Below are 15,114 nucleotides of genomic sequence, written 5' to 3' on the forward strand. Positions count from 1 at the left end.
ATCTGTTTGGAACTTATTAGATTATTTGGCTATCTATGGTTTTCTGCATATATCTTTATATTCTCCTTTAGTATTTAGAAAATTCTTTTAAAAATTACCTTTTTTTTTTTTTTTTGGCTGCACTGCGAGGCATGTGGGATCTCAGTTCCCTGACCAGGCATCAAACCCGTGTCCCCCCAAATTACCAGTCTGTTTTAATCATGATGCAATAGGGCTCCCCCCAAAAGAGGTGACACCCCGTTCTACCCCTGCACAGGGGAAGGGCATACTTTTGAGGGCCAGTGTGGGGATGGCATCTGGAATTCAGGTGAGTGAAACCCAGGAAGGCAGAGCTGTGACCTGCCCTTTTTCCATATCACAGTCTTACAGTGCGTGAGATTAATTGTCCTCTGTTGAAAGGTGTCCCCTTACAGTTGGTGTTTCAGGTGCTGAGGCAGGCCATGCATCACCAGGAACGTTAGTGTCCCCACGAGCCCGTTTGGTTCCAGGAAACTCTCAACCTGTGACTGGGAGGGAGCACTCCCAGCAAGTCCATTTATCACACGATTAGAGTAAGTGAAAGGTAATCCTTTTCAAAATGTGAGTTATGGAGCTTTGTGATGTGCCATTTATCTGTGTCTGCTGTGGGAAGGAAGAACAGGGGCAAGTTTATGACTTAGACGGTGCTCTCGGCTGTATTTAGGGCTGTTTCCCACACATTGACTCCACATGATGAATTTGGATGAAAATTTTGATTAAGCACCTAGAGTTGCTTGTTACCAAACATGGAGTAGTTATGTGAACACATACCCAGTAAGTAAGCTGCTTAATTTCTAGGCTTCTGTGTCTAAGCACTTTGGTTGAATGTTTAATATCTAATATACGTGAGGAATATCTTCTTGGAAGAAAGCTAAACAGCTTTGGAAATTGGAAAACTTCTAGAACTCTAAACCAGGCAGGTGGGTTTTAAAGGATAGAAGCGATCAATGCAGTCAACCATAAATTTGCATACCTTCACTAAAAAAGGCAAGGAAGCAGTCTTACATTTCTTTTCCCTCCCAGATAAATGGTGTGGACACGGAGCCACAAACCTTGGCGGAACGGAACAAATGGCACTATTTGCATTCACATAAAATGGAAAACACACAAAATATTCAGTTCCCAGTTTTAAGAGGGCAACATAAACCAGAGAGAGAAAAAACCCTTTGTCTCCAGACTTCCTTTTAAAAAACTTGTAGCAGCTGTTGTAAGGACAGATGACCATACTGGCCTCGTGCATTCAAGGTTAAACCTCCCAGTGGGCATTCATGTTTATTAGTCTCAAGACAGCAAACATTCATTCAGCACCTGCTTCTCTATATTCCTGACATCTTACTGGTATCCCTAGGGCCTGGCACTGGCCTTCATGCAATGTTTAGCAAGTGGGTGAACGTTGCATGTCCATGTGGAAGATGCTGGTGTTCATGGGGTGCCTGGTACACTCCCGGGCACAGAGTGGGCATCCAAAAACTATGACGAAGTATGAAGGAGAACATTGATGTGACCTTCAGGAGGTCACGGTCTAAACTCAGCTGAGCGTTAGCGCTTGGTCCGGCCTCCTTCCTGGGAGAAAGAAGTGAGTCAAGGCTTGGGGGAGGCGGAGCGGGTGCAGGACCCTCAGAGGGGGCTGCAGTTCCTCCTCTGTAATGGCTTCCTTTTAGGCCACCATCTTCCCGGCTGGGGAGGGACAGTCACCTGGGGACAAGAGGGACTTTCCAAAGGAGGTTTCTGTGGCCCCTCCACTCTTCTAAAGTAATTTATTTTTTATCAGACTTTTGAATAAAAGTCCCTCCCTCTTCCATTATGGTGAACACTTAAAATTACATTTATACAGAATTACGTTTACACAAATTTCTATTAAAAGCCAAATTCCAGGCCTAAGCTATTGGCCAAATTCCATTTAAAAAAGAATATGAAGTAAATTAGTTGAGCTGATCAAAAGCACCTTCATCAAAGTAGAACATTGGTGCCAACGATGTTGAGTTGAATTATTGATTTTTTAAATATAGCAGATGGTACATTAGTAGGGAAGAAAAGTGATTCTCCTTCCCCTCCTCTGCCGCCCCCCGCCCCCCCCCCCGCCGCTTCACTCTGGGGATGAGAAGGGGCACTAGAGATTTACTGGAGACCAAGGAAAGGGAGGTGATGGAGTAAGGTGGGAGAGCACGAAGGCAAAGGATGGGGCCTAGGTGAGGGAGAGCGAGGAAAAGGAGGGGTGGAGACCGCAGGGAGCAGAGGTCAGATGCCTGGAAGGAGGGCGCTGTCCCCGCGGAGGAGCGGCCACCTCTACCCGCACCGCGGCCGCGGACCCCAGCCCCGGCCGCGAGCCAGGCGGGCGCTCCCGATACCGGCCGCCAGAGGGCGCGTCCGGAGCCGGCGCGGAGCTGGGGGAGGGAAGAGGGGAGCCGGCGGAGGAGGGTCAGCCGCGGCGGCAGGGGCGGCGGCGGCGGCGGCAGCGGCGCAGCTCCGTTCCCCGCGCGTCTCGCGTCCCCGCGTCCGGACAGGGCGCGCAGCCCCGCCGCCGGGATGCGGCCGCTTGCCCGCCGCGGCCGCCGCCTGGCGCTGCCGGCACTGCTCTCGCTGCTCACCTGCTCCCTGGGTAAGTAACGGGCGGCCCGGGCGCGCACGGGAGAGGGGCGGGCTCCCCGGGAGCAGCCGCCCGCGCCCCGCGTCCGCGCCGAGGGAGACGCCGGGCGGCCCAGCCCTGCCCCGCGGGCGCCCGCGCCCCGCCGCGCCCACGGCAGCGCCCGCTCGCGGCGCCCCGGCCGGACTCGGCTCCTCCGGACCCTGGGACCCCGGGGCGCTCCTTCCCGGCCCCTTTCGGCTCGCGGGGTCCCGCCGCCGCCGCGGCCCGACTCGCGTCTTCCCGCTTCCTTCCGCTGCGAGCCGGCGGCTGGCCGGCCCGCGAGGGCGCGGCGCCCACCCCCACAGGAAGCGCGGAGTGAACGCAACTGCGAGAAACTTTGGATAGAGGGAAGCGGCGGCCGCGGGCCCGCCCCCTTGCCTTCCGCCCGCGCCCCACCGGCCCCCGCCACTTCCCGCCGGCCCCCCGCGCGCCCGGCGCTGGCGGCAGAGGCTGGAGGCGGGCGAGCTCCGGGGCCCGGGGCCCCGCGCGCTCCGCTCCGCCCCGCCCGGCCGGCCCGCGAGGGCGACCGGCGGTGCCCCCGGGGCTTCCTGAGCGGTCTCGCGGACCTGCCCTGGACCCCTAGTCTGGGATGCCCACTGGGCACCAGCCCTTTCTACGGATTCCTTGACCAGGAAGGGAGGACCGGGTGTCCGGCTGGGCCTCCGTGTATCGGTCGTGCCTCTGGGGAGGCCGTGGGGAAGCCTTCCCGAATCTTAAGTCTTCATGGGGGAAAATTAGAGAACACTTCTGCAAACAGTGCTTGTTTGCTGCTGCTGTAACGCCCCTTCCCTTTTTTCTTCCATGCTCCTCACAAGAGCGTGCTCCCCTCCATCATAAAATAATGTGATGAAAGTTTTTTTTAAAAAATCATTGCAATTGACTTTCATGATGAGATGTGTTCAAGCTTGGAGGAAAAATGACTCCTTTTCAGTGTTCTCAGGGTTGTTGTCTTCTATCCCAGACTTTTGTGTTTCCAGCCTGTTAAAAGGCAGTAGTTTCAGATTTTTAGACATGGCAGACGGGTGCAATTTAGGAAAAGACATAGCGTCATTGTACGCTGCGGTTTTGGTAGCCCACCGGACAGCCGTTTTGATTTGGACTTAAATTCTCCGAATAAGGACCTTAATCTGTGTACCCCTGGCATGTCTATAGGAACTCAGTAAGTGTGGGAAAATCGAGTGAGATTAATTGGTAATTGTTCACATGCGTGATTAGTAAGTAACAATGTAATTAGTAAGTAACAATGTAATTAAAAATGTTTGGGCACCTTGGGCGGAGAAGGCTATAACTGATGGTGGGGAGCAACTGAACTTGGCGGGGATCTGCTTTAGTGGAAGAAAGAGTGCATTGCTTGGGAGGGCGGCGGGCAGCCCTGGGAGAAGGGGAGGCTGGAGGGGTGGGACGGGGCTAGGGGACTCCTGGCTGCATCAGTTGGCCTGCTGCCTAGACGTTTTGCAACTCACCAAATGGGGTGGGTGGTAACTGAAACTGGCATTCTATTTATAGCCCTGCACTTTGTAAGATGTACTGGGGATATAATATATGTATATAATATATTCACTCTACAGGCTGAAGTGCACACTTGTGTTGCTATGTGTATCTATTTTTCACTGCACGTAAGGGAATATCTGCACTGTCCACACTTGGTGTAAGGGAGTATCTGCACTTTCCACACTTGGTAATACGTTAAAGGACGTAAAGAATGAACTAAAATGTCCACATATTTTTAGAGATGTCTATTAGCCTTGTGAAGATGTCAGATAAGCACAGTAAGTAAAACATAAAACCTATTAAGAGTTCCCCGGGAGATATTTGGCTTTGTGAACTAGCTTTCATGGGTTGGTACAGAGAGGAAACTGTATTCTTCCAGGTCTGAAGTAAATCTTAAGTTCCTTTATTGAGCTCTGCTTTGATGTAGTGGAGGGGCACCAAGAAATAAAAAGCTGTGGTACCCAGTCTTTGTATATCTTGAAATCAGGGTTCTTGGACTCTTGCTGAAATAGAGAGCATGATAGGAGTTCCAAGGCATGTGAACAATCCAGACAGAGTAAAGATACCTTAAATATTCCCTTATAAGGGCAGGGTGGGGGCTGACTGTATATAGTTTAGTTTTCCCACAAATTGTAGTATATTCATTTGAGCTTTTAGAGAAAAGTCAATATAGAACTTTTACTTTAAACCCATACGGTTATACGGACAAAATCCACTGCAACTTCACTTCTGAAGTCCAAAGCTAGTACTAGACTCAGAAGATTTATTCATGCTTCTAGGTCAGCCACTGTGTGGCTTCTCATTGCCTTGAGTCTCAGTTTTCTCATATAAAACAGGAGGCATAGAGTAGATAAAATACTAGAACTTTGCCATCTCTTACAGTTTTAACTGACTCTGTTGTAGCAGAATCTGCTGTCTGCTACTCCAAAACCCTTAGTTCCTTCTTTTCCTGGATGAAAAACCTCTTAGATAATCAGCACTGTTACGGACTGAGTTGTGTCCTTCAAATGCCTATGTTGAAGCCTTGATCCCCAATATGACTGTATTTGGAGAGGCGCCTTTAAGGAGGTAATTAAGGTTAAAAGAGGCCATAAGGGTAGGGCCCTAATCCAATAGGACTGGTGTCCTTATAAGAAGAGGAAGAGATGCCAGACAGGCTCAGAGAAAAAAGGCTGTATGAGGACACAGTGAGAAGACATCCATCTAAAAGCCAAGGAGAGAGGTCTCAGCAGAAACCAGCCCTGCTGGCACCTTGATCTTGGATTTCTGGCCTCTAGAACTGTGAGAAATAAATTTCCGTTGTTTAAGCCCCCTGTGGTTTCTGTTATGGCAGCCCTAGCAAACTAATAATACAGGGGTAAGGGGAAGGGTGTCGGAGTGGTAGTGGGGGGGGTGGCGGCAGTGTGTCTAGTGGACAACATTTTTCATTGGCCCTTGCAAACAGCGGTAGCCAGTGAGCTATCTGTAGAGCTCTTTGGGTGCGTCTCTCGGTAGAGCTTATTAAAGGTGGCTGACCCAGCTGAGGTGCAGGTCCTCTGCCATTGTTTCCTCCTCCTTCCCATGGCCTATTATGTGAACCTAATGGCTGGAGCTACAGGGGCCATCTTGTGACCACGAGGTGACCTTGAAGACAGAAGCCAGTAGTAAGGATGGTAGAGCAGAAAGGATGGCACCACCTGGGTGCAAGGTGGCTGTGGAGCACTGTGCTAGGCCAGTGTTGCCTATTTCCACACTTGTATTGCATTAAAGAAAAAAATCTGCCTTGTTTAAGCCTCAATTGCTGTTGGTGGGGGGAGTGATTACATGCAGCCAAACCTGATTCTAATGGATACATCTGTGAAGAAGCTTATTTGAACCAGTGGTAAAATAATAGCTGTTCACGTTTATCTTTCGTATCCCTGTTTCTACTCTGAGTCAGGATTATATTTCTTAGCACCTGCCAAAATTAGGGATGATTTCTCATTCTGAGCCAGGTCTTGCTCCGATTCTTTTCATTGCAGTAAGCCAGACATTTTAGGACCCCAGGAGTCGCACCTGGCTCCAGGTTGGTTTGTGGGTGTGTTTTGGATTTTTAAGCCCTCCGTTTATTTCCTCAGCAGTACTCAGATATTACTGGCCAGGTTTTAACCGTCTGGATGGATTCTCTGTTGTCCAGGTAGTCCAGGACCCCCCAAGCTGGCATGGCCTGCTTGCTCATGGACTTGACCCAAGGGAGTTGGCCTGTGACCAATAGTCAGGCTGGGTGGGGGGTGGAAGGGGAGGGAGGAAGAGTAGCTGTTTCACATGGGGGTGGGGGAGGAGAGGAGATGTCCAGACCCTCTTGTTAACTTCTTCTGAGGAAAACACCGTGCGCCCAGTACTTGAGCAAGTGGTAATTACTGATCTCATTGGGACCATTAAGGGCCAGGTTTTTTGCTTTTCATTAGAAACATGATAAAGCAAGCCTGATTCGCCAATGTTACACGTTTTGCTTCCTTGTAGCATTACAGGTAGCCCATCTTGGCGTTGAGCAGATTCTTGCTGAAGAACAATATACAGGAGTGTTAATTCCATCCTTCCAAATATAAAGGAAAAATGATGGTGGGTGTCAGGGGTTTATTGATTGAGAGTCTCTCTTAATGTCACATTTCAACCGTCTGATCACTAAGCTCCTCCCAAAGAAAACAGATTCAGTGTAGGTGCTGATTTGAGCTACTAGAACGTGTTCGTAACTTAACTAGTATTAGAAGGAAGAGCTGTACTAGACTCAGAAGATTTATTCATGCCTCTAGGTCAGCCACTGTGTGGCTTCTTGTTGCCTTGAGTCTCAGTTTTCTCATATAAAACAGGAGGCATAGAGTAGATAAAATACTAGAACTTTGCCACCTCTTACAGTTTTAACTGATTCTGTTGTAGCAGAATCTGCTATCTGCTGCTACTCCGAAACCCTTAGTTCCTTCTTTTCCTGGATGAAAAACCTCTTAGATAATCAGCACTGTTACGGACTGAGTTGTGTCCTTCAAATGCCTATGTTGAAGCCTTGATCCCCAATATGACTGTATTTGGAGAGGCGCCTTTAAGGAGGTAATTAAGGTTAAAAGAGGCCATAAGGGTAGGGCCCTAATCCAATAGGACTGGTGTCCTTATAAGAAGAGGAAGAGATGCCAGACAGGCTCAGAGAAAAAAGGCTGTATGAGGACACAGTGAGAAGACATCCATCTAAAAGCCAAGGAGAGAGGTCTCAGCAGAAACCAGCCCTGCTGGCACCTTGATCTTGGACTTCTAGCCTCTAGAACTGTGAGAAATAAATTTCCGTTGTTTAAGCCCCCTGTGGTTTCTGTTATGGCAGCCCTAGCAAACTAATAATACAGGGGTAAGGGGAAGGTTGTCGGAGCGGTAGTGGGGGGGGGTGGCGGCAGTGTGTCTAGTGGACAACATTTTTCATTGGCCCTTGCAAACAGCGGTAGCCAGTGAGCTATCTGTAGAGTTCTTTGGGTGCGTCTCTCGGTAGAGCTTATTAAAGGTGGCTGACCCAGCTGAGGTGCAGGTCCTCCGCCATTGTTTCCTCCTCCTTCCCATGGCCTATTATGTGAACCTAATGGCTGGAGCTACAGGGGCCATCTTGTGACCACGAGGTGACCTTGAAGACAGAAGCCAGTAGTAAGGATGGTAGAGCAGAAAGGATGGCACCACCTGGGTGCAAGGTGGCTGTGGAGCACTGTGCTAGGCCAGTGTTGCCTATTTCCACACTTGTATTGCATTAAAGAAAAAAATCTGCCTTGTTTAAGCCTCAATTGCTGTTGGTGGGGGGAGTGATTACATGCAGCCAAACCTGATTCTAATGGATACATCTGTGAAGAAGCTTATTTGAACCAGTGGTAAAATAATAGCTGTTCACGTTTATCTTTCGTATCCCTGTTTCTACTCTGAGTCAGGATTATATTTCTTAGCACCTGCCAAAATTAGGGATGATTTCTCATTCTGAGCCAGGTCTTGCTCCGATTCTTTTCATTGCAGTAAGCCAGACATTTTAGGACCCCAGGAGTCGCACCTGGCTCCAGGTTGGTTTGTGTTTGGTTTTTTTTTTTTTGGATTTTTAAGCCCTCTGTTTATTTCCTCAGCAGTACTCAGATATTACTGGCCAGGTTTTAACCGTCTGGATGGATTCTCTGTTGTCCGGGTAGTCCAGGACCCCCCAAGCTGGCATGGCCCGCTTGCTCATGGACTTGACCCAAGGGAGTTGGCCTGTGGCCAATAGTCAGGCTGGGGGTGGGGGTGGGTGGAAGGGGAGGGAGGAAGAGTAGCTGTTTCACATGGGGGTGGGGGAGGGGAGGAGATGTCCAGACCCTCTTGTTAACTTCTTCTGAGGAAAACACCGTGCGCCCAGTACTTGAGCAAGTGGTAATTACTGATCTCATTGGGACCATTAAGGGCCAGGTTTTTTGCCTTTCATTAGAAACATGATAAAGCAAGCCTGATTCGCCAATGTTACACGTTTTGCTTCCTTGTAGCATTACAGGTAGCCCATCTTGGCGTTGAGCAGATTCTTGCTGAAGAACAATATACAGGAGTGCTAATTCCATCCTTCCAAATATAAAGGAAAAATGATGGTGGGTGTCAGGGGTTTATTGATTGAGAGTCTCTCTTAATGTCACATTTCAACCGTCTGATCACTAAGCTCCTCCCAAAGAAAACAGATTCAGTGTAGGTGCTGATTTGAGCTACCAGAACGTGTTCGTAACTTAACTAGTATTAAAAGGAAGAGCTGTACTCACAGTTTCTTCATCTATTCCAAAAGTGTCGAGTCCTGTCTATTATGTCTCAGGCCCTGGGGTTGATAGGGCAGGAAGGAGACCGATCTAGTCTCTCCCTACCCTTGTGGAGCTTGCAGTCTTGAAGGGGACATAGAACACGAACTGCACCAGGAGCAGAATTGCAGCCTGCCCGGTGCTGCGGTGATGGCGTCCAGGGCTCTGTGCTAAGTGTTGCAGGGATGGTTGTGGCTTTTTACCTGGAGTCTGGAGCAGTGGTTCCCAACAGGGGGCCCTCTTGCCCCCCAGGGAGCTCTTGTAGATGGCTGTCCCAGGGGCTGGTTTGGCAGGAGTGCTGCTGAGTGGCCTGCAGTGCACGGGACAGCTCCCACCCCAAAAGAGTCGATTATCTGGACAAATCGTCAATAGTGCCGGGCTGAGAAACCTTGGAGTTTCCTGTTTTCTTTTTTTTTTTTTGCCACATCGTGCAGCTTGTGGGAACTGAGATCCTGGACCAGGGATGGAACCCAGAGTGCCCGACATTGAAAGCCCGGACTCGTAACCACTAGGCCACCAGGGAACTCTGGAGTTTCTCAAGGAAGGGCATCAGAGCTCAGCCCCAAAGGGGAGGCAGAGATCAGGTGCCTGGAGGGAGGGAGGAAGGAGGGGAGCACGCCCGCAGGGGCAGAGCTGTGCTGGAGGAAGGAAGCTGATGGAGGAAGGACAGGACTGGAGAGGGCAGGGGCTGGACGGTCAGTCGGGCCGCTTATGCGGGGCTGTGAAGGCTAGGGGAGGAGTTCTGGACTTTGTCCTTAGAGTAGTAGGGGGTACTGCAGGGTTGTCTTAGGAGAGTGACAATGATTTGACTTCCATTTTAAGAAGCTCACACTCGTTGGAGCAGGGATGGGAGGGGCCGGTGTGGACGTGAGGGACCAGTGAGGAGGCCACGTGAGAGCTGACTTAGAGTCTGAGGCGTGGTGGTTGACTGGTCCAGTGGGCTGAGAGGAGGGTCAAGGATATCATAGTTTCTTGCTCTGAGCTGTAGGTGGAGAGTGCCTCTGTTTGCTGATCCAGGCACTGATGGAGAGGGACCAGATTTAATCAAAAGAAGAAATTTTTTATTGTAGTTAAATATATACAACATAAGATGAATCATTTGAACCATTTTTAAGTGTACAGTTCTGTGGCATTAAGTACCCAGATGGTTTTCTAAAATTTAATTTTAAGAGGAGGTGAGGATGATGAGTTCCATTTGGTCAAGTTGAGTTTGGGGGTGCACGTGAGATGCTTAGGTACCACGTCTGGTGGGCAGTTCGTTCTGCGGGTGTGGAGCTCAGAGGAGAGGTTAGCTCAAGAGAGATTTGGGGGAAATTTGAGTTTTTTGTTTGTTACTTTTCGTTTTTAAAGAAGAGAGCCTTGATTGACAACATAAATTTATTTAAACGTTTACTCAAAATGTATGTGCCCTGAAGATTTGGAAGAAGTTGGGGAAGCAAACAGTCTATCTGTAAAGCTGATATGATGTAAAGCTGTAGGTTTAGACAAAACACATGAGTTAAAGTACCATCAAATAAGATTTGAATGCATCTCAAGTATAGCAATGCTGGTCTGTCTGAGGGATGTGACTTGCTTCCACTCATAAAGGAATATTTCATGATCTGAAAAGGTGATATGTTTCGGTTTACATCATTGCTTCCCATAAGAAGCTCAAGGCCCTTTGCACATCACGCCGAGTTTATCTTCTCCAGATCCTCGAGGGTGGATATGCAGAAGCTTGTTTTTCATTTGTGGAATGAAGGAAGTAAAGGAAGGTAAATGGCCAAAGCCTGCTGGGAGAAAAGCCTTGTTCCGTTCCCTTGAGTGCCAGTCTCCCTGTCCATCCCAGTGTGTGTCAGACTTCCGCACATACGAGAACACCTCAGGGTCTTAAAGAGTCCCCTTTGTTAAGGTTCTCTTTGTTAAAATGCAGATTTCTGGGTCCCAGCCTGAGAATTTTCTGATTCAAGAGAGCCAAAATGAGGCCCCATGGATCTGCATCTTTAATAAGGGGCCAGGTGAGTTGTGTGTGCTGGCAGGTGCAGAACCCTTCTCAGTCCCCCCTGGCCCAGGTGTAAACTGTTACTGGGTGATTTTCCTGCAAGTCTGTAGAAAGTAAAGGTGATTGCTGGTTGCTTTGTCTTTAAGATGAAGTAAGGAGCTGTTACGGAGAAAGCAAAGTGTGGAACTGAGGCCTGATACTCGGCAGTCAGGTGTTCTGTCTCTTTAGAAAGGGAACTAGAAACCCCAGAACGCGACCTAAGAAGTCTTCCTCTGGTTCCGGACTCGTTTGGCGGATTTATAGATGCTACCGAAGGGACTGTAGTGCATGGAGCATGAGTCTCAAAAACAGGAGCAGTACGTTGTTGGAGCAGAGATTTTTGGACAATAGACAGGTGAGTTCCCAGAGGCGCTGGACCATCTCAGGCTGTGGATGCCACGGATTCAGTGGCACCAACGGGGGTGCTTTTTGGGACTGACTTTCGTTTGTTTGTTTGTTTTTGGCGGTACGCGGGCCTCTCACCCCTGTGGCCTCTCCTGTTGCGGAGCACAGGCTCCGGACGTGCAGGCTCAGCGGCCATGGCTCATGGGCCCAGCCGCTCCGCGGCATGTGGGATCCTCCCGGACCGGGGCACGAACCCGTGTCCCCTGCATTGGCAGGCGGACTCTCAACCACTGCGCCACCAGGGAAGCCCGGGACCGGCTTTTTATGTTATAAAATTAAGATACCAAAAGTCAGGCATAAATGAGCCTGACAGCTAACTGCGGAGCATACTCTAGTGGAGTAAAGGAGCTGTACGGAGTGCCCATTTCCTTGTGTTTGTATGTTTGCTCTCTCGAGCCCTTCTGTGTGTTCTGGAATGGGCTGTGTGATCAAGATTCTTCTGCCCTCACCCACAACTCCGCCTATGGAACGTGCTTATGAATCTCTCCCCAAACTCTGCTTGAGTTAGAATTTTCTTCTTTTCAGATCCTGAGTGGCATATGGGTTTTCATATCATCTGTTTAAATGAGATATGAATCAAAGAAGCCAAAGATCTTTTCCTTCCTAAAATATATGGTTATTTCCTTTTTCTTTTTTTTCCCTCCCATTTACTGTCCTTCCTGCGCATATGCTTACCCCCTGGCACATAGGATATATTGGTCCTGGCAAACGTCGTTTCCAAGTGAGGAAAAATCTGTATTCCAAGCTCCACTTTCCCACTGACTTCAATGAGGAAACGGGAGACGTGTTTCAGAGGGAGCGGGCGCAAGTGCGGGCAGCCGTGGGCTGGGCCGAGGAGCAGTGTCAGGCCTGTGTGCTCCCTGCCACGCCTCTCGTTACTTCTCCCAACTGGCTGCATCCTTTGCACGTGAACCCATGGAACACCGCAAAGGGGTTCCCGACGCGAAACGCCATCCACCTCTCCACCTGCTGTGGTGGCAGAATCGTGCTGGCGTTGTCCCCAGAGCGGCAGATCTCTTTCCCTGAGAGTTTGCTGTTGGTACCTGGCACCTGAGCAGAGGGCTCAGCTGCAGCTCTTCCCGTAGGCCGGGCACGGCCCTGGACGTGTGCAAGCATTGCCTTAGACCTCCCTGGTTTAAATTCCCCCTGTACAGGGAGGGAGGCAGAAGCTCCCAGAGGCCTCGTGGCTGAGCTGCTCAGCGGCGGGTTGGGTGGTGCGTGGTGTGGGAGTTAGACTCCATGTGTGCGCAGGGTGCTGCGCCCGTCCCCGTGGTCCCGCGGGGCCCCCGAGATGCGGCGTCTTCCCTCGTTCTGTGGCGCTCTCACGAGAGGGCTCCTTCAGAGGACACCTTGAAAACGCCTTACACGTCTGCCTCCTCCTCTCTGCCTGGCCATGCCTTTCTGTCTCCTTTGCAGTTCTGTCCCTGAGATATCGGGGCTCCCCTGCCCCTGTCTTCCCCATCCAGCCTTGTGCCCTCAGTTCCCTTGCGCGTGGACACACTGAGCATGGAGGCTCCCCTCACGCCTGTGTGCCGAGCGGTCCCCTTGGGACCAGGCTGCCGTGGGGTGTGTCCACTTGAATGCCAGGCAGCACCTCGGGAGACTGGGAACCAGATTGAGTTTTCCCACAATCCGCTCACCGCTCGTTATACTCCAGCGTGCGACGGGCACCCCCGTCTACCCGCCCCTCGGATCTGAACCCGGAATCACCTACACGCGTCTCTCTGCCCACTCCTCCCTGCCCTCATCCACCTGTAGGGTCCGTCTCAAGGCCTGGAGATCCTGCCTCTTCAGTATCTCCAGCTCCACTCTCGCTCCCCACGCCGCTCTGCCCAGGCGCTGCCTCGTCTTAATTCAGTCCCTGACCTCTCATTGCCCGGCTCCGTTACCCTCCCGGCTGGCATGCGTGTGTGTCTTTCTTTGTCCCTCCACGGCCCACCCCACACGCTGCCTCTGGAAACTTGTCTAGGGCACACGTTTCCACATGGCACTCCCCTCCTTAAAAGCCTCCCAAAGCTTTTAATGGCGCTCAGAACAAAACCAGACTCCCTGGCACTAACCCCTTTCCCATGTGGCCCTGTCATCCCCAGCCTCACCTCTGGCCCCAGTCACACCCTCCCCCCCCCCGGCTGTCCACGCCCGGGTCACTCCCCTCCCCTGGGCTGTCCATGGTCTGGGCACACTGGGCTGTTTAATGTGCTTTGTGTGCAGAAGCCTGTTTCCAGGCCTCCTTCTCTGTACTGGAAGTCTCTGCTGTCTGGAGTTTACTTGCTCAAGCCCCGTGTTGAGCTTGCTGCCCTGCTTGGTGCTTTGCCCTCCCTCTTCAGGGGCTCCCTTGGCGGTGCCATTAGAACAGCTGCCATCGGAGGGTGCCCATCTGCACTTGGTCGTTGGTGGAGGGGCTCGTCTGTCACGTGAGACCATCAGCTCCTTGGGGAGCTGCTTATTCATCTTCACCCGGCTGCTGGCATGACGCGTGGCCCGTAACACATGCAGCCACTCTCTGATTTTCCGTTGAACAAACAGTAGCATAGATTAATAATGATAGTGACAGTAGCTGCTCACACCCAGAGCCTCAGCGTGTGCCAGGCCCTGTTCTGGGCCCGTTACATGGGCTCCACCACTGGATCCTCAGCCGCCAGCGGCTGGTTCTGCCCTCTGTGCTCAGCCCTGCGTAGTGATGGGCCCTCCATCCTGTGGTTGGGTGCCCCCTCCTCCCCCCGACATGCCCACAACCCTGGAGACAGTGGACTTGTCAGAGGAGGATGGGGAAAGCAGGTCCTGCCCAGTTCCTGGACCAAGCGCGTTTGTTTCTGTTCCCTCTGCTGCCAGGGATGATCTTCAAAGCAGGTAGCTGGAACAAAGTAAATTGGCTGCAGACCTTGCATCCTGGAGCTTCAGGCCCCTTCAGAGGAGCTGCGCGATTAAACCTGGAAGCCCTAGGGAGACTGTGCCGCTGAAACCTGTTCAGTGAAGTGGGTCACAGCGAAGAACGGACCAGGGGGAGCCCTGAGCCAGGGGGGGCTCCAGCCGTGGGCTCCCAGGGGTGTGGTGAGCTCCGACCTGTCCGGCCCAGCTCAGATCCCTCCCTCCCGGCTTGTGTGGAGGACCCACGACCACCTGGCCTCACGGCGGTCTATCGTTTGTTTCCTCTTCCAGCAGGGCTACCGCCAGCACCTCCCGAGCCTTTAGTCTATGCTGAGCCCTCGCTGGACACTTTCTGCCTCGTCTCACTTCATCCCGGCAGCTTTCCTCTGAGGGGGTCATTTAACGTCTTACTGCTTTCGGTTTTTGGTGTTTAATATGGCTTCTCTGATAAATGTTACCGGGAGAACCTGGGAGGATAAGTCCGGCACGGGAACAAAACAGTTAGGAGTTAGGAGGCGCAGTCGCCCTCCTGCCTGGGCTGGTCCTGCTCGCTCCGTCCCTCCCTCCCTCCCTCCCAGGAACAGAAGACAGTACGTTAGTGTTGCTTAAATCATTGCAATTAATTCCTCTCCTGTTTTCTCACACTCGAGGGCTAGGCTGGCCTATAAATCTTAGGCCCAGGTTAGCTGTACAATTTGATTTATCTCTCGGGATAGGTGTGCTAAGGCACATTAACTGGCTTGAATCATTTAAAGTTATCCTGAGAAAGGTCTTATTTCTGTTGCCTGCCCTGATTTGCACTTTAAATATAGTTCCCTGTAGCAATTCACAGGAATTCATGTTGAAAATAGAAAAAGGGAAAATTACTTTTAAACAGCAGTTTGGCATAGAAGAGCATG

General features: G+C 51.1%; 1 protein-coding gene across 1 annotated transcript in view; it reads left to right on the forward strand.

Moving 5' to 3' along the window:
* The first annotated feature begins 289 nt into the window (after window positions 1-289).
* B3GLCT (beta 3-glucosyltransferase) overlaps window positions 290-15,114 on the forward strand; it is a 117,444-nt gene continuing 102,619 nt past the window's right edge. Inside the window, exons 1-2 of the mRNA XM_060079753.1 lie at window positions 290-307; window positions 2,293-2,617. Of these exons, the coding sequence (XP_059935736.1) occupies window positions 290-307; window positions 2,293-2,617 (343 nt within the window). The remainder of the gene's footprint in view (window positions 308-2,292; window positions 2,618-15,114) is intronic.

This window comes from Mesoplodon densirostris, chromosome 17 (assembly GCF_025265405.1).
Source record: "Mesoplodon densirostris isolate mMesDen1 chromosome 17, mMesDen1 primary haplotype, whole genome shotgun sequence".
In the NCBI taxonomy this organism is placed as follows: Eukaryota; Metazoa; Chordata; class Mammalia; order Artiodactyla; family Ziphiidae; genus Mesoplodon; species Mesoplodon densirostris.